Genomic DNA, 26,229 nt, shown 5'->3' on the forward strand with positions numbered 1-26,229 from the left:
GTCTATCCCACAGGGAGGGCTACGGGGGTTTTAATGCTTATGCGTCTGTCCCACAGGGAGGGCTATTGGTGGTTTTAATGCTTACGCGTCTGTCCCACAGGGAGGGCTATGGGTGGTGTTAATGCTTATGCGTCTGTCCCACTGGGAGGGCTATGGGGGGTTTTAATGCTTATGCGTCTGTCCCACAGGGAGGGCTATGGGGGGTTTTAATGCTTATGCGTCTGTCCCACAGGGAGGGCTACGAGTGGTTTTAATGCTTACGCGTCTGTCCCACAGGGACGGCTACGGGGGGTTTTAATGCTTATGCGTCTGTCCCACAGGGAGGGCTACGGGGGGTTTTAATGCTTATGCGTCTGTCCCACAGGGAGGGCTATGGGGGGTTTTAATGCTTATGCGTCTGTCCCACAGGGAGGGCTATGGGGGTTTTAATGCTTATGCGTCTGTCCCACAGGGAGAGTTATGGGGGTTTTAATGCTTATGCGTCTGTCCCACAGGGAGGGCTATGGGGGTTTTAATGCTTATGCGTCTGTCCCACAGGGAGGGCTATGGGGAGTTTTAATGCTTATGCGTCTGTCCCACAGGGAGGGCTATGGGGGGTTTTAATGCTTATGCGTCTGTCCCACAGGGAGGGCTATGGCGGGTTTTAATGCTTATGCGTCTGTCCCACAGGGAGGGCTATGGGGGGTTTTAATGCTTATGCGTCTGTCCCACAGGGAGGGCTATGGGGGGTTTTAATGCTTATGCGTCTGTCCCACAGGGAGGGCTATGGGGGGTTTTAATGCTTATGCGTCTGTCCCACAGGGAGTGCTATGGGGGGTTTTAATGCTTATGCGTCTGTCCCACAGGGAGGGCTATGGGGGGTTTTAATGCTTATGCGTCTGTCCCACAGGGAGGGCTATGGGGGGTTTTAATGGGTCCCACAGGGAGGGCTTTTTTAATGCTTATGCGTCTGTCCCACAGGGAGGGCTATGGGGGGTTTTAATGCTTATGCGTCTGTCCCACAGGGAGGGCTATGGGGGGTTTTAATGCTTATGCGTCTGTCCCACAGGGAGGGCTATGGGGGTTTTAATGCTTATGCGTCTGTCCCACAGGGAGGGCTATGGGGGTTTTAATGCTTATGCGTCTGTCCCACAGGGAGGGCTATGGGGGGTTTTAATGCTTATGCGTCTGTCCCACAGGGAGGGCTATGGGGGGTTTTAATGCTTATGCGTCTGTCCCACAGGGAGGGCTATGGGGGTTTTAATGCTTACGCGTCTGTCCCACAGGGAGGGCTATGGGGGTTTTAATGCTTACGCGTCTGTCCCACAGGGAGGGCTATGGGGGTTTTAATGCTTATGCGTCTGTCCCACAGGGAGGGCTATGGGGGGTTTTAATGCTTATGCGTCTGTCCCACAGGGAGGGCTATGGGGGGTTTTAATGCTTATGCGTCTGTCCCACAGGGAGGGCTATGGGGGGTTTTAATGCTTATGCGTCTGTCCCACAGGGAGGGCTATGGGGTTAATGGGGTTTTAATGCTTAATGCGTCTGTCCCACAGGGAGGGCTATGGGTGGTTTTAATGCTTATGCGTCTGTCCCACAGGGAGGGCTATGGGGGGTTTTAATGCTTATGCGTCTGTCCCACAGGGAGGGTTATGGGGTTTTTAATGCTTATGCGTCTGTCCCACAGGGAGGGCTATGGGGGGTTTTAATGCTTATGCGTCTGTCCCACAGGGAGGGCTATGGGGGTTTTAATGCTTATGCGTCTGTCCCACAGGGAGGGTTATGGGGGTTTTTAATGCTTATGCGTCTGTCCCACAGGGAGGGCTATGGGGGGTCTTAATGCTTATGCGTCTGTCCCACAGTGAGGGACATGGGGGGTTTTAATGCTTATGCGTCTGTCCCACAGTGAGGGATATGGGGGGTTTTAATGCTTATGCGTCTGTCCCACAGGGAGGGCTATGGGGGTTTTTTAATGCTTATGCGTCTGTCCCACAGGGAGGGCTATGGGGGTTTTAATGCTTATGCGTCTGTCCCACAGGGAGGGCTATGGGGGTTTTAATGCTTATGCGTCTGTCCCACAGGGAGGGCTATGGGGGGTTTTAATGCTTATGCGTCTGTCCCACAGGGAGGGCTATGGGGGGTTTAATGCTTATGCCTCTGTCCCACAGGGAGGGCTATGGGGGGTTTTAATGCTTATGCGTCTGTCCCACAGTGAGGGATATGGGGGGTTTTAATGCTTATGCGTCTGTCCCACAGTGAGGGATATGGGGGGTTTTAATGCTTATGCGTCTGTCCCACCGGGAGGGTTATGGGGGTTTTTAATGCTTATGCGTCTGTCCCACAGGGAGGGCTATGGGGGGTCTTAATGCTTATGCGTCTGTCCCACAGGGAGGGCTATGGGGGGTTTTAATGCTTATGCGTCTGTCCCACAGGGAGGGCTATGGGGGTTTTTAATGCTTATGCCTCTGTCCCACAGGGAGGGCTATGGGGTTTTTAATGCTTATGCCTCTGTCCCACAGGGAGGGCTATGGGGGGTTTTAATGCTTATGCGTCTGTCCCACAGGGAGGGCTATGGGGGTTTTAATGCTTATGCGTCTGTCCCACAGGGAGGGCTATGGGGGTTTTAATGCTTATGCGTCTGTCCCACAGGGAGGGCTATGGGGGGTTTTAATGCTTATGCGTCTGTCCCACAGGGAGGGCTATGGGGGGTTTTAATGCTTATGCGTCTGTCCCACAGGGAGGGCTATGGGGGGTTTTAATGCTTATGCGTCTGTCCCACAGGGAGGGCTATGGGGGGTTTTAATGCTTATGCGTCTGTCCCACAGGGAGGGCTATGGGGGGTTTTAATGCTTATGCGTCTGTCCCACAGGGAGAGTTATGGGGGGTTTTAATGCTTATGCGTCTGTCCCACAGGGAGGGCTATGGGTGGTTTTAATGCTTATGCGTCTGTCCCACAGGGAGGGCTATGGGGGGTTTTAATGCTTATGCGTCTGTCCCACAGGGAGGGCTATGGGGGGTTTTAATGCTTATGCGTCTGTCCCACAGGGAGGGCTATGGGGGTTTTAATGCTTATGCGTCTGTCCCACAGGGAGGGCTATGGGGTTTTTAATGCTTATGCGTCTGTCCCACAGGGAGGGCTATGGGGGGTTTTAATGCTTATGCGTCTGTCCCACAGGGAGGGTTATGGGGGGTTTTAATGCTTATGCGTCTGTCCCACAGGGAGGGCTATGGGGGTTTTAATGCTTATGCGTCTGTCCCACAGGGAGGGCTATGGGGGTTTTAATGCTTATGCCTCTGTCCCACAGGGAGGGCTATGGGGGGTTTTAATGCTTATGCGTCTTTCCCACAGGGAGGGCTATGGGTGGTTTTAATGCTTATGCGTCTGTCCCACAGGGAGGGCTATGGGGTTTTAATGCTTACGCGTCTGTCCCACAGGGAGGGCTATGGGGGGTTTTAATGCTTATGCGTCTGTCCCACAGGGAGGGCTATGGGGGTTTTTAATGCTTATGCGTCTGTCCCACAGGGAGGGCTATGGGGGGTTTTAATGCTTATGCGTCTGTCCCACAGGGAGGGTTATGGGGGGTTTTAATGCTTATGCGTCTGTCCCACAGGGAGGGCTATGGGGGGTTTTAATGCTTATGCGTCTGTCCCACAGGGAGGGCTATGGGGGGTTTTAATGCTTATGCGTCTGTCCCACAGGGAGGGCTATGGGGGGTTTTAATGCTTATGCGTCTGTCCCACAGGGAGGGCTATGGGGGGTTTTAATGCTTATGCGTCTGTCCCACAGGGAGGGCTATGGGGGGTTTTAATGCTTATGCGTCTGTCCCACAGGGAGGGCTATGGGGGGTTTTAATGCTTATGCGTCTGTCCCACAGGGAGGGCTATTGGTGGTTTTAATGCTTATGAGTCTGTCCCACAGGGAGGGCTACGTGGGGTTTTAATGCTTATGCGTCTGTCCCACAGGGAGGGCTATGGGGGGTTTTAATGCTTATGCGTCTGTCCCACAGGGAGGGCTATGGGGGGTTTTAATGCTTATGCGTCTGTCCCACAGCGAGGGCTATGGGTGGTTTTAATGCTTATGCGTCTGTCCCACAGGGAGGGCTATGGGGGGTTTTAATGCTTACGCGTCTGTCCCACAGGGAGGGCTATGGGGGTTTTTAATGCTTATGCGTCTGTCCCACAGGGAGGGCTGTGGGTGGTTTTAATGCTCATGCGTCTGTCCCACAGGGAGGGCTATGGGGGGTTTTAATGCTTATGCGTCTGTCCCACAGGGAGGGCTACGGGTGGTTTTAATGCTTATGCGTCTGTCCCACAGCGAGGGCTATGGGTGGTTTTAATGCTTATGCGTCTGTCCCACAGGGAGGGCTATGGGGGTTTTAATGCTTACGCGTCTGTCCCACAGGGAGGGCTATGGGGGTTTTAATGCTTATGCGTCTGTCCCACAGGGAGGGCTATGGGTGGTTTTAATGCTCATGCGTCTGTCCCACAGGGAGGGCTATGGGGGGTTTTAATGCTTATGCGTCTGTCCCACAGGGAGGGCTATGGGGGGTTTTAATGCTTATGCGTCTGTCCCACAGGGAGGGCTATGGGGGGTTTTAATGCTTATGCGTCTGTCCCACAGGGAGGGTTATGGGGGGTTTTAATGATTATGCGTCTGTCCCACAGGGAGGGCTATGGGGGGTTTTAATGCTTATGCGTCTGTCCCACAGGGAGGGCTATGGGGGGTTTTAATGCTTATGCGTCTGTCCCACAGGGAGGGCTATGGGGTTTTTTAATGCTTATGCGTCTGTCCCACAGGGAGGGCTATGGGGGGTTTTAATGCTTATGCGTCTGTCCCACAGGGAGGGTTATGGGGGGTTTTAATGCTTATGCGTCTGTCCCACAGGGAGGGCTATGGGGGGTTTTAATGCTTATGCGTCTGTCCCACAGGGAGGGCTATGGGGGGTTTTAATGCTTATGCGTCTGTCCCACAGGGAGGGCTATGGGGGTTTTAATGCTTATGCGTCTGTCCCACAGGGAGGGCTATGGGGGGTTTTAATGCTTATGCGTCTGTCCCACAGGGAGGGCTATGGGGGGTTTTAATGCTTATGCGTCTGTCCCACAGGGAGGGCTATGGGGGGTTTTAATGCTTATGCGTCTGTCCCACAGGGAGGGCTATGGGGGGTTTTAATGCTTATGCGTCTGTCCCACAGGGAGGGCTATGGGGGGTTTTAATGCTTATGCGTCTGTCCCACAGGGAGGGCTATTGGTGGTTTTAATGCTTATGAGTCTGTCCCACAGGGAGGGCTACGGGGGTTTTAATGCTTATGCGTCTGTCCCACAGGGAGGGCTATGGGGGTTTTAATGCTTATGCGTCTGTCCCACAGGGAGGGCTATGGGGGTTTTAATGCTTATGCGTCTGTCCCACAGGGAGGGCTATGAGGGTTTTAATGCTTACGCGTCTGTCCCACAGGGAGGGCTACGGGGGTTTTAATGCTTATGCGTCTGTCCCACAGGGAGGGCTATGGGGGGTTTTAATGCTTATGCGTCTGTCCCACAGGGAGGGCTACGGGTGGTTTTAATGCTTATGCGTCTGTCCCACAGGGAGGGCTATGGGTGGTTTTAATGCTTATGCGTCTGTCCCACAGGGAGGACTACGGGGGGTTTTAATGCTTACCCGTCTGTCCCACAGGGAGGGCTATGAGTGGTTTTAATGCTTACGCGTCTGTCCCACAGGGAGGGCTATGGGGGGTTTTAATGCTTATGCGTCTGTCCCACAGGGAGGGCTATGGGGGGTTTTAATGCTTATGCGTCTGTCCCACAGGGAGGGCTATGGGGGGTTTTAATGCTTATGCGTCTGTCCCACAGGGAGGGCTATGGGGGGTTTTAATGCTTATGCGTCTGTCCCACAGGGAGGGCTATGGGGGGTTTTAATGCTTATGCGTCTGTCCCACAGGGAGGGCTATGGGGGGTTTTAATGCTTATGCGTCTGTCCCACAGGGAGGGTTATGGGGGGTTTTAATGCTTATGCGTCTGTCCCACAGGGAGGGCTATGAGTGGTTTTAATGCTTACGCGTCTGTCCCACAGGGAGGGCTACGGGGGGTTTTAATGCTTATGCGTCTGTCCCACAGGGAGGGCTACGGGGGGTTTTAATGCTTACGCGTCTGTCCCACAGGGAGGGCTACGGGTGGTTTTAATGCTTATGCGTCTGTCCCACAGCGAGGGCTATGGGTGGTTTTAATGCTTATGCGTCTGTCCCACAGGGAGGGCTATGGGGGGTTTTAATGCTTACGCGTCTGTCCCACAGGGAGGGCTATGGGGGTTTTTAATGCTTATGCGTCTGTCCCACAGGGAGGGCTATGGGTGGTTTTAATGCTCATGCGTCTGTCCCACAGGGAGGGCTATGGGGGGTTTTAATGCTTATGCGTCTGTCCCACAGGGAGGGCTATGGGGGGTTTTAATGCTTATGCGTCTGTCCCACAGGGAGGGCTATGGGGGTTTTAATGCTTATGCGTCTGTCCCACAGGGAGGGCTATGGGGGGTTTTAATGCTTATGCGTCTGTCCCACAGGGAGGGCTATGGGGGGTTTTAATGCTTATGCGTCTGTCCCACAGGGAGGGCTATGGTTTTTTTTAATGCTTATGCGTCTGTCCCACAGGGAGGGCTATGGGGGGTTTTAATGCTTATGCGTCTGTCCCACAGGGAGGGCTATGGGGGTTTTAATGCTTATGCGTCTGTCCCACAGGGAGGGCTATGGGGGTTTTAATGCTTATGCGTCTGTCCCACAGGGAGGGCTATGGGGGTTTTAATGCTTATGCGTCTGTCCCACAGGGAGGGCTATGGGGGGTTTTAATGCTTATGCGTCTGTCCCACAGGGAGGGCTATGGGGGGTTTTAATGCTTATGCGTCTGTCCCACAGGGAGGGCTATGGGGGGTTTTAATGCTTATGCGTCTGTCCCACAGGGAGGGCTATGGGGGGTTTTAATGATTACGCGTCTGTCCCACAGGGAGGGCTACGGAGGGTTTTAATGCTTATGCGTCTGTCCCACAGGGAGGGCTACGGGGGGTTTTAATGCTTACGCGTCTGTCCCACAGGGAGGGCTACGGGTGGTTTTAATGCTTATGCGTCTGTCCCACAGGGAGGGCTATGGGTGGTTTTAATGCTTATGCGTCTGTCCCACAGGGAGGGCTATGGGTGGTTTTAATGCTTATGCGTCTGTCCCACAGGGAGGGCTACGGGGGTTTTAATGCTTATGCGTCTGTCCCACAGGGAGGGCTATGGGTGGTTTTAATGCTTACGCGTCTGTCCCACAGGGAGGGCTACGGGGGGTTTTAATGCTTACGCGTCTGTCCCACAGGGAGGGCTATGAGTGGTTTTAATGCTTACGCGTCTGTCCCACAGGGAGGGCTATGGGTGGTGTTAATGCTTATGCGTCTGTCCCACAGGGGGGTTTTAATGCTTATGGGGGGTTTTAATGCTTATGCGTCTGTCCCACAGGGAGGGCTATGGGGCGTTTTAATGCTTATGCGTCTGTCCCACAGGGAGGGCTATGGGGGGTTTTAATGCTTATGCGTCTGTCCCACAGGGAGGGCTATGGGGGGTTTTAATGCTTATGCGTCTGTCCCACAGGGAGGGCTATGGGGGTTTTAATGCTTATGCGTCTGTCCCACAGGGAGGGTTATGGGGGTTTTAATGCTTATGCGTCTGTCCCACAGGGAGGGTTATGGGGGGTTTTAATGCTTATGCGTCTGTCCCACAGGGAGGGTTATGGGGGTTTTAATGCTTATGCGTCTGTCCCACAGGGAGGGCTATGGGTGGTTTTAATGCTTATGCGTCTGTCCCACAGGGAGGGCTATGGGGGTTTTTAATGCTTATGCGTCTGTCCCACAGGGAGGGCTATGGGGGGTTTTAATGCTTATGCGTCTGTCCCACAGGGAGGGCTATGGGGGTTTTAATGCTTATGCGTCTGTCCCACAGGGAGGGCTATGGGGGGTTTTAATGCTTATGCGTCTGTCCCACAGGGAGAGTTATGGGAGGTTTTAATGCTTATGCGTCTGTCCCACAGGGAGGGTTATGAGCCGTTCTTTGACCGGCTCCAGCATCACAACGTGCCCGTGTTAATCTTCTCAGCGGGTCTGGGAGACGTTCTGGAGGAGATCATCCACCAGGCGGGGGTCTACCACCCCAACGTCAAGGTGGTGTCCAACTTCATGGACTTCGACGAGAATGTAAGTCCCCCCCCGTCCCTCGAGGAGAGCTTGGTACATGCTGAGGATAGGCCTGAGTTTCTGAGTGTTGATAAAGCTGATAATAAAGCTATGGTTCTACCTGGGTGTATGCATTGCATTCGCATCAGTTGGCTCTGTTCCATTTAAACTCAAGTATTTTTCTTCTCTCAGGGTGAGCTGAGGGGCTTCAAGGGAGAGCTGATCCATGTGTTCAACAAGCACGACGGCGCCCTGCGCAACACAGAGTACTTCAAACAGGTGAAGGACAACTGCAACATCGTGCTGCTGGGAGACTCATTAGGCGACCTCAACATGGCTGACGGCGTGCCCAATGTGGAGAACATCCTCAAGATCGGCTTCCTCAACGACAAGGTGCCCCCGCAACCCACCCTTATAACCCCCCCAATCGCCAGTCAGCAACTCTATCTGCTCCCATTACCAGCTAAATTGCTGTATATTAATAGTCTGAAGATGTGACTATAGTGACTGATATGAAAGTATGAGGTTATGTGCTGTGTGTCTGTGTCAATCTGCATTTTAACTCTTCTCTCTTCCCTGGCAGGTGGAGGATCGTTTGGAGAAATATCTGGACTCTTATGACATCGTCCTGGTAAAGGACGAGACTTTAGATGTGCCCAATTCCATCCTTCAGAAGATTATATAACCCCCACCCCCCACACACACTTCATACTGACACACTTCCCCAAACCCATGGAAAATGAACCAACCTCTGGACCCCCAAGACGGATGTTACTGCCCCTCCCGCCACTGACTCACAGCCTCTCGACATACACTAGCTTTATATTCTCCTCTCAATGAACTATTTTAAAGTACACAGCCTCAGTCTTTGTCTGTCTGCAACCTTGTCGACGTCCTCCACTCCATAACAATAATTTGCACGTTATTGTTATTCATAATATTTTTTTATATTGTAATGCTTGTATCAGTTTGCAAATCATAAACTGAGCATCCACACAAGAACACAGCAACGTCTTTTGAAACGGTCCTAGCATGCATTTCACCACAATCACCTCATTGCATTCTGCAACAGTTTGGCTTCAGGAATCAATGTAGGTCTGAAAAAATAACTTGAACCTGTCTATGGGTGAACAATACTCAGACATTGGTATGAATAACATCAGTCGTTTTATGGATGTAGTAATGGATTCTGTCTTGCAGAAGAAAAGCCATGTATACACCTCATCAGTGTTCACATGGGGACTTTGCTACCACAGCCACACTGCAAAGTAGCACATTATTTTATAGGAGTACTAACACTGCACATTTTCTGTGCCATTTAAATAGACTGCATGGTTGTTGTAGATACCCTATGGTGCTTATATCAAGAAATTAAACAATTGTCAATGGTTGAGATAACAGTAGTAACCAGTGGTGCTAAGGTTTTTTATAAGTTATGGGTTACTACTGTTAGTGTAACTTACTTTACAAACAATATAGTGTAAAATAAGGTGCTACCAAAAGTCATTACACAGAGGAAAAGTAGCCTACTCAATAGGCAGTATATTATATATCCCATTTAGCAGATATTACAAGAGAACACCCCTGGGTAAAGCACCGTTGTCTGTGGATCAGCGACGTTCAATAACACTTTTGTTTAACCCGGCCTTTGATCCACGCCCATTGACCTATTTTTCATTTTCTTGTTCAAATTTGAACTCTACCTCAAGCTTGGAAATGTTTCCTACCCCCCCCCCTTTAAATTTCTCAGTTTTCTCTTGCACATGTTCGATGTTTATTTTATATCTTAGCATTTTAAATGTGCTGCTACTCCTGCACGTTGCCTTTTCTTAACTTTGAATTTGACAGAGGGGGGGGGGGACTTGTCAATAAAACTTGTCAAATAACATGTTGTTTTTTTTGTTCAACTGTACAATCAAAGTTGTGTGGGGATTGTGGTTGAAACCAAGCTGTAATGCCAAAATAGACCTCTAGACGACGACAAAGTCCAACTACATGTAAAGTTTTCACTGCAGTTAGTTACTAAAAGATCCGACTGCAAAATCCATACAACGTGGCATACTTGTCCTGGACTGGTTTATTCCATATCCATCTGGCTCGTTGGTCTAGGGGTATGATTCTCGCTTAGGGTGCGAGAGGTCCCGGGTTCAAATCCCGGACGAGCCCAATTTTTACTAAAAAATACGAAACTGAATGACTGACAAGTTTATTGTGATAAGAGTGTAATAAACACATGTGTAAAACATTAAGGATCTACAATAAATGAGTGCGTTCCAAGATCCACAAGGCAACAGATTATTGAGAAATTGGATGCAAGTCTATGGTTATAATACAGATTTCATTCCAAAGACCTTATAAGATAGGCAGTGCCATTCAATTGCTATATTATCCTCAAATTAGTACAGTGAAATGCCTTTCTTGCAAACTCAAAACCCAATAATGTAATACTAGAAGAAAAACACGAGAAATAAAAAATATGCCGCAAACGTGTGTGTATATATGTAAGCAATTTAAAAAAAAAAATGAGTGACATTTAATGTGCAATCACGTGATTGAGAATTTGACCTCTTTCCCCGAACGCCTGGAGTCTCGTGCACCAGACAAGAACGACTGTACGGAATAAAAACTCAGTTTCCCATGAATCTGTGAGTTTGTGCGTTTCCGATCATGCGCGCATGTACTCGAGTCTATCGTTAGTGTCACTGCTATGACAACAGGGAGATGGCTTCAAGCAAATTGACTAGGCACACGCAAAATTAGATTTTTATCTGAACTGTGAACCCCAGACGTTCAGACAGGCTCGTCTTGTTAGAGGTAAGAGAGGCACGTTTAGAATTTGGTAATGTCGCTGGAATGTTGAGACGCTTGTTAGCCTCCAAGCCAGTCAAGCACAGCCAGCGCTAATTAGCTCGAGGTCTTTCCTGGCTGGCTAGCTTACTACATCTTGCTTGTTACCAATAGCTGCACGTCTTCCAGTTTAGTTTGTTTTTATTATGTTCATAATAGTTAAACACATGAACGATGCTTGCCCGCAACCCCTACTAGCTAGCTAGTTTTATCAACAGATTATGCATGTTGTTCCTAGCTAGATAACGTTACGGTTATATCTAGCTAGTTGTGTGGAAATCATTCTATGTACCTCTAATGAAATGTAATCGGAGCTCTGCTTGATATGCATGGCACACCTGGATAATGTTGAATTATGTGGTTGATTGCCGAATGTTGGATGTGCTTTGCTGTCTGTCAAGTAGATGAAGAGGGGCTACTGAAAGGTCTTGGCCATGATAGTCAAGTAGACAGGTGGTATAAGGCTACAAGCTATAGGCATATGATATTCCACTTGTGCAATCTTTCAAACTCGAAATAATAGGGCTATCATTTGAATGGTTATATATGGTCTTGGTGTCGAGGGAGGGGTAAGAAGGGATTCTCTCTATGGATTAGCTGTCCATTCCACCTGCTCAGCAGTTGACAATTAGGAAAGCTGCTTGGCCCACGCCCTGATACAATCCCTGGTCATGTGACTCAGCTGTCATTGGCTAGTGTAACAGTCTTACCGTTAGTGTCACACACAGACCACTGCCCATACCTCCCTCTGGGTCCTGGAGTCAAAGAAACATCAGCATGTAGCCTATATGGGCCAACTGTAAGAGGTAGGCGCTAATACCCTGCAATAAAAGCAGATGATCAGTGAATTACCAGGCACAAACACCACACACACACACGCTAGTTTGATAAAGCACTGCACATCTGAGGCTGGCACCCATTAGGCTTAGAGTGAGTTAAAGTAGGATTAGACAGATCATGCCATATAAGAACCGAGGTGGAATACATGAACGCCAACCCTTCCAATTGTTTCATCCTTCCATTTGGTTCCAAGAGGGATAGACAAACAGCACGTATTACCCACGGTGCTTTCACCTGTCCATTATTTTTAAATGGAGGAGATGAAGAAATGTATTGATGAGTGTCAGTCAGCCTGCTGGTCACGTGTGAAGACTGACAAGCAGTGTTATGTGTATGGTGTCCAGCAGAGCGGCAATATGATCCCCTGTCTGTCTGTGTCCTTTCTTTCTGTGTGTGTGTGTGTGTGTGTGTCTGTCTCCTCTGCAGTAGTATGTCTCTGTTCAAGGCTCGTGATTGGTGGGCCGCGGTGCTGGGCGAGGGGGAGGAGTTTGACCAGGGATGCCTGTGTGTCGGAGATGTGGACAACAGCGGTAGCGGACATGGTAAGAAGGTGTGGGGTCGTGGTGTGTTGTAGTGCATAGGGCAGTCAAAAGACACTGTTTACTAATGGACCACAAAACAATGAGAGTGAAAGTGCCCCTGGTACCATAGTCTTATTTACATGCACAAATCTGATTCGTTCATTGTCTGATTGACTTACTGACTGACTGGCTGATTGACTTGATTTCCTGGATCTTCATTACCATGATTAAAACATACCATTTGCCCTCTCAATACATAGCACATACACTGAGTGTACAAAACCAACACCCCCCCCAGTTCATCGGGGCATGGACTCTACAAGGTGTCGAAAGTGTTCCACTGGGCTGCTGGCCCATTTTGATTCCAATGCTTCCCAGTTGTGTCAAGTTGACTGCCATTCCTTTGGGTGGTGGACCATTCTTGATACACACAGGAAACTGTTGAGTGTGAACCCAGAGGTATTGCAGTTCTTGACACAAGCCTGTGTGCCTGGCACCTACTACCATACCCTGTTCAAAGGCACTTAAATCTTTTGTCTTGCCCATTTACACATACACAATTCATGTGATGGTTTGAGGGTCAGATTGGGAATTTAGCCAGGACACTGGGGTTAACATCCCTACTCTTACGATAAGTGTCATGAGATCTTTAATGACCTCGGAGAGTCAGGACACCCGTTTAACGTCCCATCCGTAAGACGGCACCCTACACAGGGCAATGTCCCCAATCACTGCCTTTGGGCATTGGGATATTTTTTTTAGACCAGAGGAAAGAGTGTCTCCTACTGGCCCTCCAACACCACTTCCAGCAGCATCTGGTCTCCCATCCAGGGACTGACCAGGACCAACCCTAGCTTCAGAAGCAACACTGCTTAGCTCCTCCCATTCAACAACACAGATTGAAGTGGATTTAACAAGTAACATCAAAAGGGATCACACCTGGATTCACCTCGTCAGTCCGTCATGGATGAGCAGGTGTTCTTAATGATTTGTACACTCGGTGTACAGCGAAGGGAGAATATGAGACCATACCACAACATCTAAGCTGAGTAAGTATGCAATGTGTATGTCCTCTCTCCTGTAGATAAGATTGTGGTGGGCAGCTACATGGGCATGCTGCGGGTCTTCTCCCCCCACCCTGCTAAGCCTGGAGAGCCCAGCCCGGCCCACAGCCAGCTACTGGAGGTGCAGCTCAGAGACCCCGTCATCCAGGTTGAAGTGGGCAAGTTTGTCTCGTAAGTACCAGGGCACACGCACCTACGGATCAAATAGTAAGCTACACACACCTACTGCTTCAAATAGTATGCTACACTCACCTACTGCTCAAATAGTAAGCTACACGCACCTACTGCTTCAAATAGTATGCTACACGCACCTTCTGCCCAAGTGGTATGCGACACGCACCTTCTGCCCAAGTGGTATGCGACACGCACCTTCTGCCCAAATGGTATGCGACACGCACCTCCTGCCCAAGTGGTATGCGACACGCACCTCCTGCCCAAGTGGTATGCGACACGCACCTCCTGCCCAAGTGGTATGCGACATGCACCTCCTGCCCAAGTGGTATGCGACACGCACCTCCTGCCCAAGTGGTATGCGACACGCACCTCCTGCCCAAGTGGTATGCGACACGCACCTCCTGCCCAAGTGGTATGCGACACGCACCTCCTGCCCAAGTGGTATGCGACACGCACCTCCTGCCCAAGTGGTATGCGACACGCACCTCCTGCTCTGGAATGTATGCTTATGATGCTATCACTGACTCTAAGCAATCCAGTTTGAATCACAACTGGCCGTGATTGGGAGTCCCGTAGGATGGTACACAATTGGCCCAACGTCACCCGGGTTTGGCGGGTCTAGGCCGTCATTGTAAATAAGAATTTGTTCTTAACCGACTTGCCTAGTTAAATAAAGGTCACTCAGTCATTGTATTAATAATTCATTTTGTTCCTCCCCTTTTCTGGTATTCTGGCACTCAAAAGTGTGGCCTGGAATTGCAATTATGGCATTAACTCAACATAGCTCTATTTACAATCTTAAAGTACCACCTCACGAATGGAATTCTCTACCCTCATTGTCCTACATCACTGCACCGAAGGACTAGAGTTTCACAGGAATGATGATGTCACATGTTGGGAGACAATGGCTTTTCCTGTAGCTACCCACCCAGTCCTAATCACACATTAGCTTCATGTACATAATTCAGTCATAAGTAGGGCCAAGTGTTTTTCCTGATCATATCACCTTGCTGACCCTGTTGTGAACTCCTGACCATAGTCATACTTTCAGGCTGTGAAATACCCTGTACCACAAAGTCAAGAGGTAGTTGCTGTCAGGGCGTTTGGTTATCCACTGAGTAGACATCAATGGAGTTCATGAACCTATGGCATTGCCTTTAAAAAAATTATTGTCTTAATCTACTTCCAGTACATCCTGACCATCATGTCATGAGTTTGGCTCTCTCCATGTGATTTATCATACCATATCAACCACCTAGTCTCAAACTTGGCTGGTTCCACCACTTTAAGCTAACCACTAAGTTACCAGCACATAGCTGGAGACACCCCAGGGTCCCATTTAAAATGTTCTTAAAGGAAATTTGTTCTCAAGGACTTTAACTTGCTAAATACAGGTTGACTAAATGCTCAAATATGTTGAACAAAAAATGTCAACCGCTAGACTGAAACCGCCATTGCCCCCTCTGCTCTCCCCAAGGCCAAAAGTGTTCAAGTAAGAGGAGAAAGAGAGGGATAGGAGGAATAGAATGGTAAGGGAAGATGGGAATGTTGGGATATGTCATAAAGGTGGTCCATTCCTGGGTGCACAGGGACCGCCTGGAGAGACAGGCTTCCAGGAAAAGCCAGGCGTTTTTCCAAACGTTTTTCCCACAAAAGGGATGTATGAGTCAAAGGATTCTTTCATCTGTTTGTTTGCATTTTATGTTAGTGTATGTTTTGGGGAAGCTGGTTTCGGTTAGCATTTTTAATGACCATTGAGTGTTCCCTAAACAGAGAAACACATTGTAAATTTTGTCTCTAGAGCAGTGGGGCGGGAGATGGTGAAATATTTTCTCATTGACAGTGGGCACTGTGGTTTTGAGTAAAGAAGAAATCACCTGGCTTCATTTTTAGTTGGTTTTCCTCCGTAAACATTACATCAGGGTTGACGACAGACATGTTCCTCCGCAAAGCTGTAGAACACATGTTTAAACCATAGATTTACATCAAACAGATTTGTCACTTTTTCCTATGTATATTATATTATACTTATCTGTTCACAACTTCTGCTTGAAGTAGCAGTTGCCCCCAGAATACACATTTTGGGCCAGAGTTGATTACCCCCAATCATAACCTTTTCCATTAGGATATACAGTTGAAGTTGGAAGTTTAGACACTTAGGTTGGAGTCAACTCGTTTTTCAACCGCTCCACAAATTTCTTGTTAACAAACTATAGTTTTGGCAAGTCGGTTAGGACATCTACTTTGTACATGACACGAGTATTATTTTCCAACAATTGTTTACAGACAGATTAATTCACTGTATCACAATTCCAGTGGGTCAGAGGTTTACATACGCTACGTTGACTGTGCCCTTAAACACCTTGAAAATTCCAGAAAATTATGTCATGGCTTTAGAAGCTTCTGATAGGCTAATTGACATCATTTGAGTCAATTGGAGGTGTACCTGTGGATGTATTTCAAGGCCTACCTTCAAACTCAGTGCCTCTTTGCTTGACATCATGGGAAAATTAAAAGTAATCAGGCGTTTGGAAATTGCTCCTAATGGTGATTGGCTGAAGGTACCACATTCATCTGTACAAACAATAGTACGCAAGTATAAACACCATGGGACCATGTAGCCATCATACCGCTTAGAAAAGAGACGCGTTCTGTCTCCTAGAGATGAACGTACTTTGGTGCGAAACGTGCACATGGGGGACAAAGATTGACTTTTTGGAGAAATGTCCTCTGGTCTGATGAAACAAAAATAGAACCGTTTGGCCATAATGACCATGTTTATGTTTGGAGGACAAATGGTGAGGCTTGCAAGTCAAAAAACACCATCCCAACCGTGAAGCACTGGGATGGCAGCATCATGTTGTGGTGGTGCTTTACTGCAGGACGGTCTGGTGTACTTCACAAAATAGATGGCATCATGAGGGAGGACAATTATGTGGATATATTAAAGCAACATCTCAAGACATCAGTCAAGAAGTTAAAGCTTGGTTGCAAATGGGTCTTCCAAATGGACAATGACCACAAGCATACGCACAAGCATAAGCTTGTAGAAGGCTACCTGAAACGTTTGACCAAAGTTAAGCAATTTTAAAGGCAATGCTACCAAATACTTATTGAGTAAGTTTCTGATCAACTGGGAATGTGATGAAAGAAATAAAATCTGAAATAAATCATTCTCTCTACTATTACTCAGACATTAAAATAAAGTGGTGATCCTAACTGACTTAAGACGGGGAATTTTAGCTAGGATTAAATGTCAGGAATTGTGAAAAACTACGTTTAAATGTATTTGGCTGTATGTAAACTTCCGACTTCAACTGTACTTAATTATATCTATACTGATCTACTCTTATGTCAGTATTGTCCTTATGTTTTCATTGGCAATTTTGGGCGTCTGTTCTTCGCAGTGATTGATTGATGTTCTCTGCAGGTGTTCAGATCTGCTTCATCTGGCTGTGCTGCACCCCAGAAAACTGTCTGTGTACTCCATCTCAGGTAATACCAAACATTTAAACATTGGCTGTAATATGCATGCCACACCACATTGATTTAGTGGACTACTACAGACTAGAATATGTTCCCGGGATTCATCTGATAACATTAAGTAGTTTAGCACATTTAGCACGTTGTCCCCACAGTGACTTTTTGTACTGTACATATCCCAACCAAAAGTAATGGATTACAGGCAACATCCACACTGAGCTAAAGGCCAGGGCTGCCGCTTTCAAGGAGCGGGACACTAATCGGACACAAAAAATCCCGCTATGACCTCTGACGAGCCATCAAACAAGCAATGCATCAATACAGGACTTAGATCGAATCCTACTACGACGGCTGTGACGCTCGTCGGATGTGGCAGGGCTTGCAAACTATCACGGATTACAAAGGGAAACCCAGCCACGAACTGCCCAGTGGCACGAGCCTACCAGACAAGCTAAATGCCTTCTATGCTTGCTTCCAGGCAAGCAACACTGAACCATGCATAAGATCAGCAGCAGTTCCGGACATCTGTGTGATCTGGCACTCTGTAGGTGATGTGAGTAGGACTGTTAAACATGTTACCATTCATCAGGCCGCGGGATGGGGGCGCTGTTGGAAGCCAAGAATGTAGAACACGTTTCCCTATCGCTCCTGAGTTAGTGACCAAATGTATATATTTAACCTCGCAAAATTGTATATTTCTGTTTGGCCAGGTGTCTGAAGAGACCCATAAACAATTCAGATCAGGTTTGAGAAATGTAAGTTTGTAATGTCATCTACCCGGCCAAAAAATGGAGTCTGCAAGAGCAGGCAGCAGCAAGCCCGCGCCCTCTCCTGATTCACCCCCGCCACCGGATGCTGCTAATGCCGGCCCCACAGAAACACTGACTGTGGAGATGCTACAATCCCTGATAGGCAGCCTCAACACTGATATTTTTGGCAAAATTGACTCTCTCTCTACCAATCTCAGGTTAGAGATATCAATGGTCAAAGACAAGCTTAAAAAATCTATCGAGAGTATACAGAATAAGCCTGAAGCACACGGAGTGGCCTTATCGGATTTGGAACGAGGTGCTATAGAACCCACAGCACTCGCATTAGCGAGCTAGAGGCTAATGTTGGCTCATTGATAGCTAAGGCATACCTTGACAATAGATGCAAAGATATGGAAAGTAGAATGTGGAAGAACAACATTCGTCTACTGGGAATACCGGAGGGAGTGGTTGGCCCAAGATCCACGGAGTTCATGGCCCAGCTGCTTCAGGAGCTGCTCGATCCGGAGGAGAAGCCACTGCTAGACTGGGCCCACTGCACTCTGTGTAGCCGACCCCGGGATGGTGAACCCCCGCGACCATTTGTCATCAAGGTGCATTTCTTTCACGTCCGCAGTGACATACTGAGGAGATCGGGAGAAGCATCCCCTCTCCTCTATAAGGGTAAAAGAGTCTCGATATTTGCGGACTACACCACAGCTGTGGCTAAGAAGCAGGCTAGCTTGGGAGCTGTGAAACGCCAGCTACGCGCCTGCCAAGGCCTGAAGTTCGGCCTCATCTATCCTGCGGTTCTGAGACTGACTTTACCGGACACGCACAGATTCGAGGACCCCGCTTTAGCTGCAGATTTCATCAACAAGAACGTGAAAGCGGCTGTTGTACCGCATTGTGTGGAACAAATGGTTGGTTAACAGGCTAGTTAGCAGGCCGAATGGTTTGCTAGCGAAGCCAATTTTGCTGGGTTCATCGACATCGAATGTCATTCTCTTTTTACATTTAAAAAAAATGTACAACCCAGGTTGCTGCCTCTAATGCCAAAATCTGTCTGTTTTACTGTTAAACCTCTCTTAACCGTGGTTAGTTTTCCTCATACTCTGTTGGGGACCAATCTATGTATGTTTGTCTTACCAGTTAAATGGTCACACATCTCAGGTAGCAGAGTAAGAGTTATCATGCTTTGCTCTAAACTTTTTGTATTTAGGGTTTTGCTTGTATCTCAGTTGGGGAGATGCTTCCGCAAGGGAGGGTGTGAGGGAAGGGATTTTTCCTGGTGAAACCCAGTTTGACACATTTCTTGTCCCACTTCCTACTCTGAAAGGCACCGTGTCAATAATCTGTAGTCAAATTTGCTCACTACAAGTCATCTCATTAAACAATATTAAATCCTCATGGGAGGAGGAACTGGGTGAGGAAATATCTGATGAACTATGGGATGGTGCACTCAAAAGGGTACATAGCTCTTCTATTTCCGCTCGACACGGCCTCATTCAATGCAAACTCATTCATAGGGCCCACTGGACCAAAGCAAGATTATCCAAAATTTACAAGGATGTGAAACCTAATTGTGTACGATGTCATCAGTCTCCTGCTAATCATGTACACATGTTTTGGTGTTGCCCATCTCTTGTTGGTTTCTGGAAAGACATCTTTAACACACTCTCTCAGAATTAAGCGGCACACAGATTGAGCCAGACCCTTTTATTGCACGATTTGGGGTTTCCTTACCCACAATACAATTGACCAAAATGAATAAGGATGTAATTGCCTTTGTCACTTTGTTAGCGAGACAATTCATTTTACTTCGATGGAAATCCTCTGCAGCCCCTTCTCATGCTCTTAGGATTAAATCTGTTTTGAATTGCATAAAGTTGGAAAAAAGTAAAAGTCTTATTAATACATTTCCCTGCAGTTTGAGTGATATATATTTATATATTGGTGATGTAAGAGGCCAGGTATGTGTATACACGACATCTCGGATGTTAAGGACGGTATTATCTGTACTAGTTGACCCATAACAACTGTATCAAAAAAATATATATGTTTCCTTATGTTTTTGTTTTATATTTTATGTCTATCTCTCTGTTTTGCTGCATTGTTGTCTTTGTGTTGTTTTATACTACTACCAAATAACTTACAAGTGCAATTATTTTCTAAATGCTCGTATTGAAAATTCAATAAACAAAGTATAAAAAAATACAAATAAGGCTGCGGGATCAGACGGATCACCAGGACGCTTACTCAGAACATGGCAGGTGTCTTTCACTGTCATTTTCAACCTTTCCCTGACCCAGTGTGTAATACCTACATGTTTCAAGCAGACCACCATAGTCCCTGTGCCCAAGAATGCCAAGGTAATCTGTCTAAATGGCTATGACCCTGTAGCAATCACAACTGTAACCATGAAACGCTTGGAAAGGTCATGGCTCACATTAATACCATCCTCCCAGACACCGTGGACCCACCCCAATTCGCATACCGCCCCAACAGATGACGCAATCTCTACTGCACTCCACACTGCCCTCTCCCACCTGGACAACAGGAACACCAATGTGAGAATGCTGTTCATTGACTACAGCTCAGTGTTCAACACCATAGTGCCCTGCAAGCTCATCACTTAGCTCAGGACCCTGGGACTGAACACCTCCCTCTGCAACTGGATCCTGGACTTCCTGATTTGCTGCCCCCAGGTGGTGAGGGTAGGCAACAACACATCCGCCACGCTTACCCTTAACATAGGGCCCTTCAGGGGTGCGTGCTTAGTCCCCTCCTGTACTTCCATTCACCCACAACTGCATGGCCACGCACAACTCCAACCCCACCGACACGACGGTGGAAGGCCTGATCACCGATGGAGATGAGACCACCTATAGAGAGGTCAGTGACCTGCCAGGACAACAACCTCTCCCTCAACGTCAGTAAGACAAAGGAGCTGATATTGGACTACCGGACACAGATGGCTGAGCACGCCCATTTCCACATTGATGGGACTGTAGTGGAGCGTGTCGAGAGCATTCATTTCCTCGGTGTCCACGGGAATTAACATGGTTCAGACACACCAACACAGTCGTGAAGAAGGCATGACAACGCCTCTTCCCATCAGGAGGCTGAAAAGATTTTGCACGGGCCCTCAGATCCTCATAAGTTCTAGGCTACCTGAAACGTTTGACCCAAGTTAAACAATTTTAAAGGCAGTGATACCAAATACTAATTGAGTGTATGTAAACTTCTGACCAACTGGGAATGTGATGAAAGAAAAATCATCCTCAGTTCTATAGCTACACCAGTGAGACCATCTTGACCGGCTGCATCACCGTTTGGTATGGCAACTGCTTGGCATCCGACCGTAAGGGTAGTTAGTGTGTACGTAACAGTACATCACTGGGGCCAAGCTTTTTGTTTTCTCTGCTACCTACCACACTGCAAACGGTACCGATGCAAGTCTGGAACCAACAGGACCCTGAACAGCTTCGAACCCCCCCCAAGCCATAACACTACTAAATAGTCTGTGTAGCTATTTGTTTAACTATCTGCATGACCCTCTTTGAACTAACTATTTTGACTCATCACATATGCTGCTGCTACTGTTTATTATTTATTGTGTTGCCTTCTCTGACCTATATGTACATATCTACCTCAAATAACTCGTACCTTTGCACATCGTCTCAGTACTGGTATTCTGTCTACTGTATATAGCCAAATTATCTTTACTCATTGTGTTATTTTTTTTCTTCTATATTTTCCTCTGCTTTGTTGGGAAGGGCCCGTGAGTAAGCATTTCAATGTTAGTCTACACCTGTTGTTTATGAAGCATGTGACAAATAAGATTTGATTGGATTTTGATCCTATGTCAGTTTGCTCCCGTTCTTCTAGTTCTCTCTCTGCAGATTTAACCAGAGGACATAGTAATGATATGTGACAATAAATATTAATATGGAGGGTCTGTCTCTCTCCCTCTACTGTCTGTCTCTACCGTAGGTACTGCTGGTAATGTGGAGCATGGGGTTCAGTACCAGCTCAAGCGGGTCTATGAGCACAACCTCCAGAGGACCGCCTGCAACATGACCTATGGAACCTTCGGAGGGGTCACAGGTAACACATCACAGCACCCCCATGAGCAGCTCAAACACTTCACATGTAACAGATTGACAGTGTAGTCACTAACCACACGCACACCTTTTCCATTTTTGGGGGTACATTTATTTATTTTGGGGGTATATTTACCCGTGTGGGTAAATTTGTATGTGCAGTAAGTTCAGTTGTGTGTGTCCTTTTTTAATGGTTGTGTCAGGTGAACCACAGAAGCTCTCTTTTAGCCTGCCATGAACACACTGCTGAAATCTGGACCAAGCTCCAGACGAGACAACAGGCAATTCATTAATGGGAGAGCACACTTATTCAAACATGTGCTCCCTGGAACACACACACACACACACACACACACACACACATACCTCAACAATATATCCCTTGTTCTATTATTGGCCTTCCCTTATCTAAAAGGGCTTTAGTTAAATACTGGTTTGTGTGTGCGCATGCACGTGTGTGTGAGGAGACTTGGAGCTGTGTTGGTTACTGTTATAGAGGAGATGTTTAGGATGGGAGTCATTACTTTTCTTGGATGCTGCGGAGTAGAGAGCTTTCCCCTCCTTTTTTCCAAATACATATATTTCCCTTGAGGGATGATTTCTTCCCCCCATCCTCTCTCCCTCTCTCTCCTCTGGCATTCTAACATTCCTTATTAACCCCTGAACTCTTCTTCACCTTCCTTTGTTTCATATACTTCTGGAGCTTTATGGACTCTTCATTCATGCCAGGTTCACGCACACACACACTCTGCCATTCACTTCCTCACTCTGTTGCGCTCTCTCTCTCACATCCTTTCTCTATTAGATCAAATCAATGCAGTTGCCATACCTGGCAGTGATGCAAACAGTCAGGATGCTCTCGATGGTGCAGCTGTAAAACCTTTTGAGGATCTGAGGACCCATGCCAAATCTTTTTGGTCTCCTGAGGGGGAATAGGTTTTGTCGTGCCCTCTTCCCGACTGTCTTGGTATGCTTGGACCATGTTAGTTTATTGGTGAGGTGGACACCTAGGAACTTGAAACTCTCAACCTGCTCCACTATAGCCCTGTCGATGAGAATGGAGGCGTGCTCGGTCCTCTTTTTCCTGTAGTCCACAATCTCCTTTGTCTTGATCACGTTGATGGAGAGGTTGTTGTCCTGGCACCACACAGCCAGTTCTCTGACCTCCTCCCTATAGGCTGTCTTGTCGTTGTCGGCAATCAGGCCTTCCACTGTTGTCATCGGCATGATGTTGTTGAGGTCGTGCTTGGCTGCGCAGTCATGAGTGAACAGGGAGTACAGGAGGGGACTGAGCACACACCCCTGAGGGGCGTGGTGGATGTGTTGTTACCTACACTTACCACCTGTGGGCAGCCCGTCAGGAAGTGCAACTGAATCCTGGAGAGGGAGGTGTTTAGTCCCAAGGTCCTTAGCTTAGTGATGAGCTTTGAGGGCACCATAGTGTTGAATGCTGAGCTGTTGTCAATGAATAGCATTCTCACGTACAGATGAAGTCGGAAGGTTACATACACTTAGGTTGGAGTCATTAAAACTAGTTTTTAAACCACTACACAAGTTTCTTGTTAACAAACTATAGTTTTGGAAGTCGGTTAGGACATCTACTTTGTGCATGACACAAGTAATTTTTCCAACAATCGTTTATAGACAGATAATTTCACTTATAATTCACTGTATCACAATTCCAGTGGGTCAGAAGTTTACATAAACTAAGTTGATTGTGCCTTTAAACAGCATGGAAAATTCCAGAAAATGATGTCATGGCTTTAGAAGATTCTGATAGGCTAATTGACATAATTTGAGTCAATTGGAGGTGGATGTATTTCAAGGCCTACCTTCAAACTCAGTGCCTCTTTGCTTGACAGCATGGGAAAATCAAAAGTAATCAGCCAAGACTTCAGAAAAAAAATTGTAGACCTCCGCAAGTCTGGTTAATCCTTGGGAGCAATTTCCAAACGCCTGAAGGTACCACATTCATCTGTACAAACAATAGTACGCAAGTGTAAACACCATGAGACCACACAGCCGTCATACCACTCAGGAAGTAGATGCGTTCTGTCTCCTAGAGATGAATGTACTTTGGTGTGAAAAGTGCACATCAATCCTAGAAAAACAGCAAAGGACCTTGTGAAGATGCTGAAGGAAACAGGTACAAAAGTATCTATATCCACAGTAAAACGAGTCCTATATCGACACAACCTGAATGGCCGCTCAGCAAAGAAGAAGCCACTGCTTCAAAACTGACATAAAAAAGCCAGACTACGGTGTGCAACTGCACATGGGGACAAACATCGTACTTTTTGGAGAAATGTCCTCTGGTCTGATGAAACAAAAATAGAACTGTTTGACCATAATGGCCATCATTATGTTTGGAGGAAAAGGGGGAGGCTTGCAAGTCGAAGAACACCATCCCAACCGTGAAGCACGGGGGTGGCAGCATCATGTTGTGGGGGTGCTTTGCTGCAGGAGGGGCTGGTGTACTTCACAATATAGATGGCATCATGAGGGAGGACAATTATGTGGATATATTAAAGCAACATCTCAAAACATCAGTCAAGAAGTTAAAGCTTGGCTGCAAATGGGTCTTCCAAATGGACAATGACACCAAGCATACTTCCAAAGATATGGCTTAAGCACAACAAAGTCAAGGTATTGGAGTGGCCATCACAAAGCCCTGACCTCAATCCCATAGAAAATCTGTGGGCAGAACTGAAAAGCATGTTCGAGCAAGGAGGCCTACAAAACTGACTCGGTTACACCAGCTCTGTCAGGAGGAATGTGCCAGAATTCACCCAACTTATTGTGGGAAGCTTGTGGAAGGCTACCTGAAACGTTTGACCCAAGTTAAACAATTTAGAGGCAATGCTACCAAATACAAATTGAGTATATGTAAACTTCTGACCCACTGGGAATGTGATCTGGAATAAAATCTGAAATAAATAATTCTCTCTACTATTATTCTGACATTTCACATTCTTAAAATAAAGTGGTGATCCTAACTGACCTAAGACAGGGACTTTTTACAATGATTAAATGTAAAGAATTGTGAGAAACTGAGTTTAAATGTATTTGGCTAAGGTGTATGTAAACTTCCGACTTCAACTGTAGGTGTTCCTTTTGTCCAGGTAGGAAAGGACAGTTTGGAGTGCAGTAGAGATTCCATCATCTGTGGATCTGTTGGTGCGATATGCAAATTGGAGAGGGTCTAGGGTTTCTGGGATAATAGTGTTGATGTGAGCCATGACAATCCTTTCAAAGCATTTCATGGCTACAGACATGAGTGCTACGGGTCAGTAGTCATTTAGGCAGGTTACCTTAGTGTTCTTGGGTACAGGGACTATGGTGGTCTGCTTAAAACATGACGGTATTACAGACTCAGACAGGGAGTGGTTGAAAATGTCAGTGAAGACACTTGCCAGTTGGTCAGTGCATGCTCGGAGTACACGTCCTGGTAATCCGTCTGGCCCAGCGGCCTTGTGAATGTTGAGTGTTTTTAAGGTCTTACTCACATCGGCTGCGGAGAGCGTGATCACAGTCGTCCGGAACAGCTGATGCTCTCATGCATGCTTCAGTGTTACTTGCCTCGACACGAGCATATAGGTTATTTAGCTCATTTGGTAGGCTAGTGTCACTGGGCAGCTCTCAGCTGTGCTTACCCTTTGTAGTCTGTAATAGTTTGCAAGCCCTGCCACATCTGAAGAGCGTCGGAGCCGGTGTAGTACGATTCAATCTTAGTCCTGTATTGATGCTTTGCCTGTTTGATGGTTTGTCGGAGGGCATAGAGGGATTTCTTATAAGCATCCAGGTTAGAGTTGCGCTCCTTGAAAGCGGCAGCTCTACCCTTTAGCTCAGTGTGATTGTTGCCTGTAATCCATGGCTTCTGGTTGGGGTATGTGGGGACGACGTCTTCAATGCACTTATTGATAAAGCTGGTGACTGATGTGGTGTACTTCTCAATGCCATCGGAAGAATCACAGAATATATTCCAGTCTGCTAGCAAAACAGTCCTGTAATTTAGCATCTACTTCATATGACCACTTTTTTTTTTATAGACCAAGTCACTGGTGCTTCCTGCTTTCGTTTCTGCTTGTAAGCAGGAATCGGGAGGATACAATTATGGACACATTTGCCAAATGAAGGGTGAGGGAGAGCTTTGTATGCATCTCTGTGTGTGGTGTAAAGGTTGTCTAGATTTTCTTTCCCCTCTGGTTGCACGTTTAACATGCTGATAGAAATGAGGTAAAACTGATTTGGGTTTCCCTGCATTGAAGTCCCCATCCA

The 26,229-nt window shown here is 47.2% G+C and overlaps 2 protein-coding genes and 1 non-coding gene across 4 annotated transcripts in view; all 3 read left to right on the plus strand.

Moving 5' to 3' along the window:
• LOC135520279 (cytosolic 5'-nucleotidase 3-like) overlaps positions 1-10,663 on the plus strand; it is a 28,998-nt gene extending 18,335 nt beyond the window's left edge. The window contains exons 7-9 of one of the 2 annotated variants that reach the window (XM_064945703.1): positions 8,026-8,188; positions 8,360-8,560; positions 8,751-10,662. In XM_064945703.1, the coding sequence (XP_064801775.1) occupies positions 8,026-8,188; positions 8,360-8,560; positions 8,751-8,852 (466 nt within the window). In that variant the 3' untranslated portion in view covers positions 8,853-10,662. Of the gene's footprint in view, positions 1-8,025; positions 8,189-8,359; positions 8,561-8,750 lie in introns of both variants that reach the window. The other variant, XM_064945704.1, reaches the window with a different exon arrangement.
• trnap-agg (transfer RNA proline (anticodon AGG)) lies at positions 10,262-10,333 on the plus strand. Its single transcript has one exon. It is a non-coding gene; the product is annotated as a tRNA-Pro (tRNA).
• Positions 10,664-10,853: 190 nt separating the features above from the next.
• LOC135520280 (protein PTHB1-like) overlaps positions 10,854-26,229 on the plus strand; it is a 206,580-nt gene continuing 191,204 nt past the window's right edge. Inside the window, exons 1-5 of the mRNA XM_064945705.1 lie at positions 10,854-10,981; positions 12,281-12,396; positions 13,460-13,610; positions 17,044-17,108; positions 21,842-21,955. Coding sequence (XP_064801777.1) covers positions 12,285-12,396; positions 13,460-13,610; positions 17,044-17,108; positions 21,842-21,955 — 442 coding nt within the window. The 5' untranslated portion in view covers positions 10,854-10,981; positions 12,281-12,284. The remainder of the gene's footprint in view (positions 10,982-12,280; positions 12,397-13,459; positions 13,611-17,043; positions 17,109-21,841; positions 21,956-26,229) is intronic.

This window comes from Oncorhynchus masou, chromosome 29 (assembly GCF_036934945.1).
Source record: "Oncorhynchus masou masou isolate Uvic2021 chromosome 29, UVic_Omas_1.1, whole genome shotgun sequence".
NCBI classification, from domain to species: Eukaryota; Metazoa; Chordata; class Actinopteri; order Salmoniformes; family Salmonidae; genus Oncorhynchus; species Oncorhynchus masou.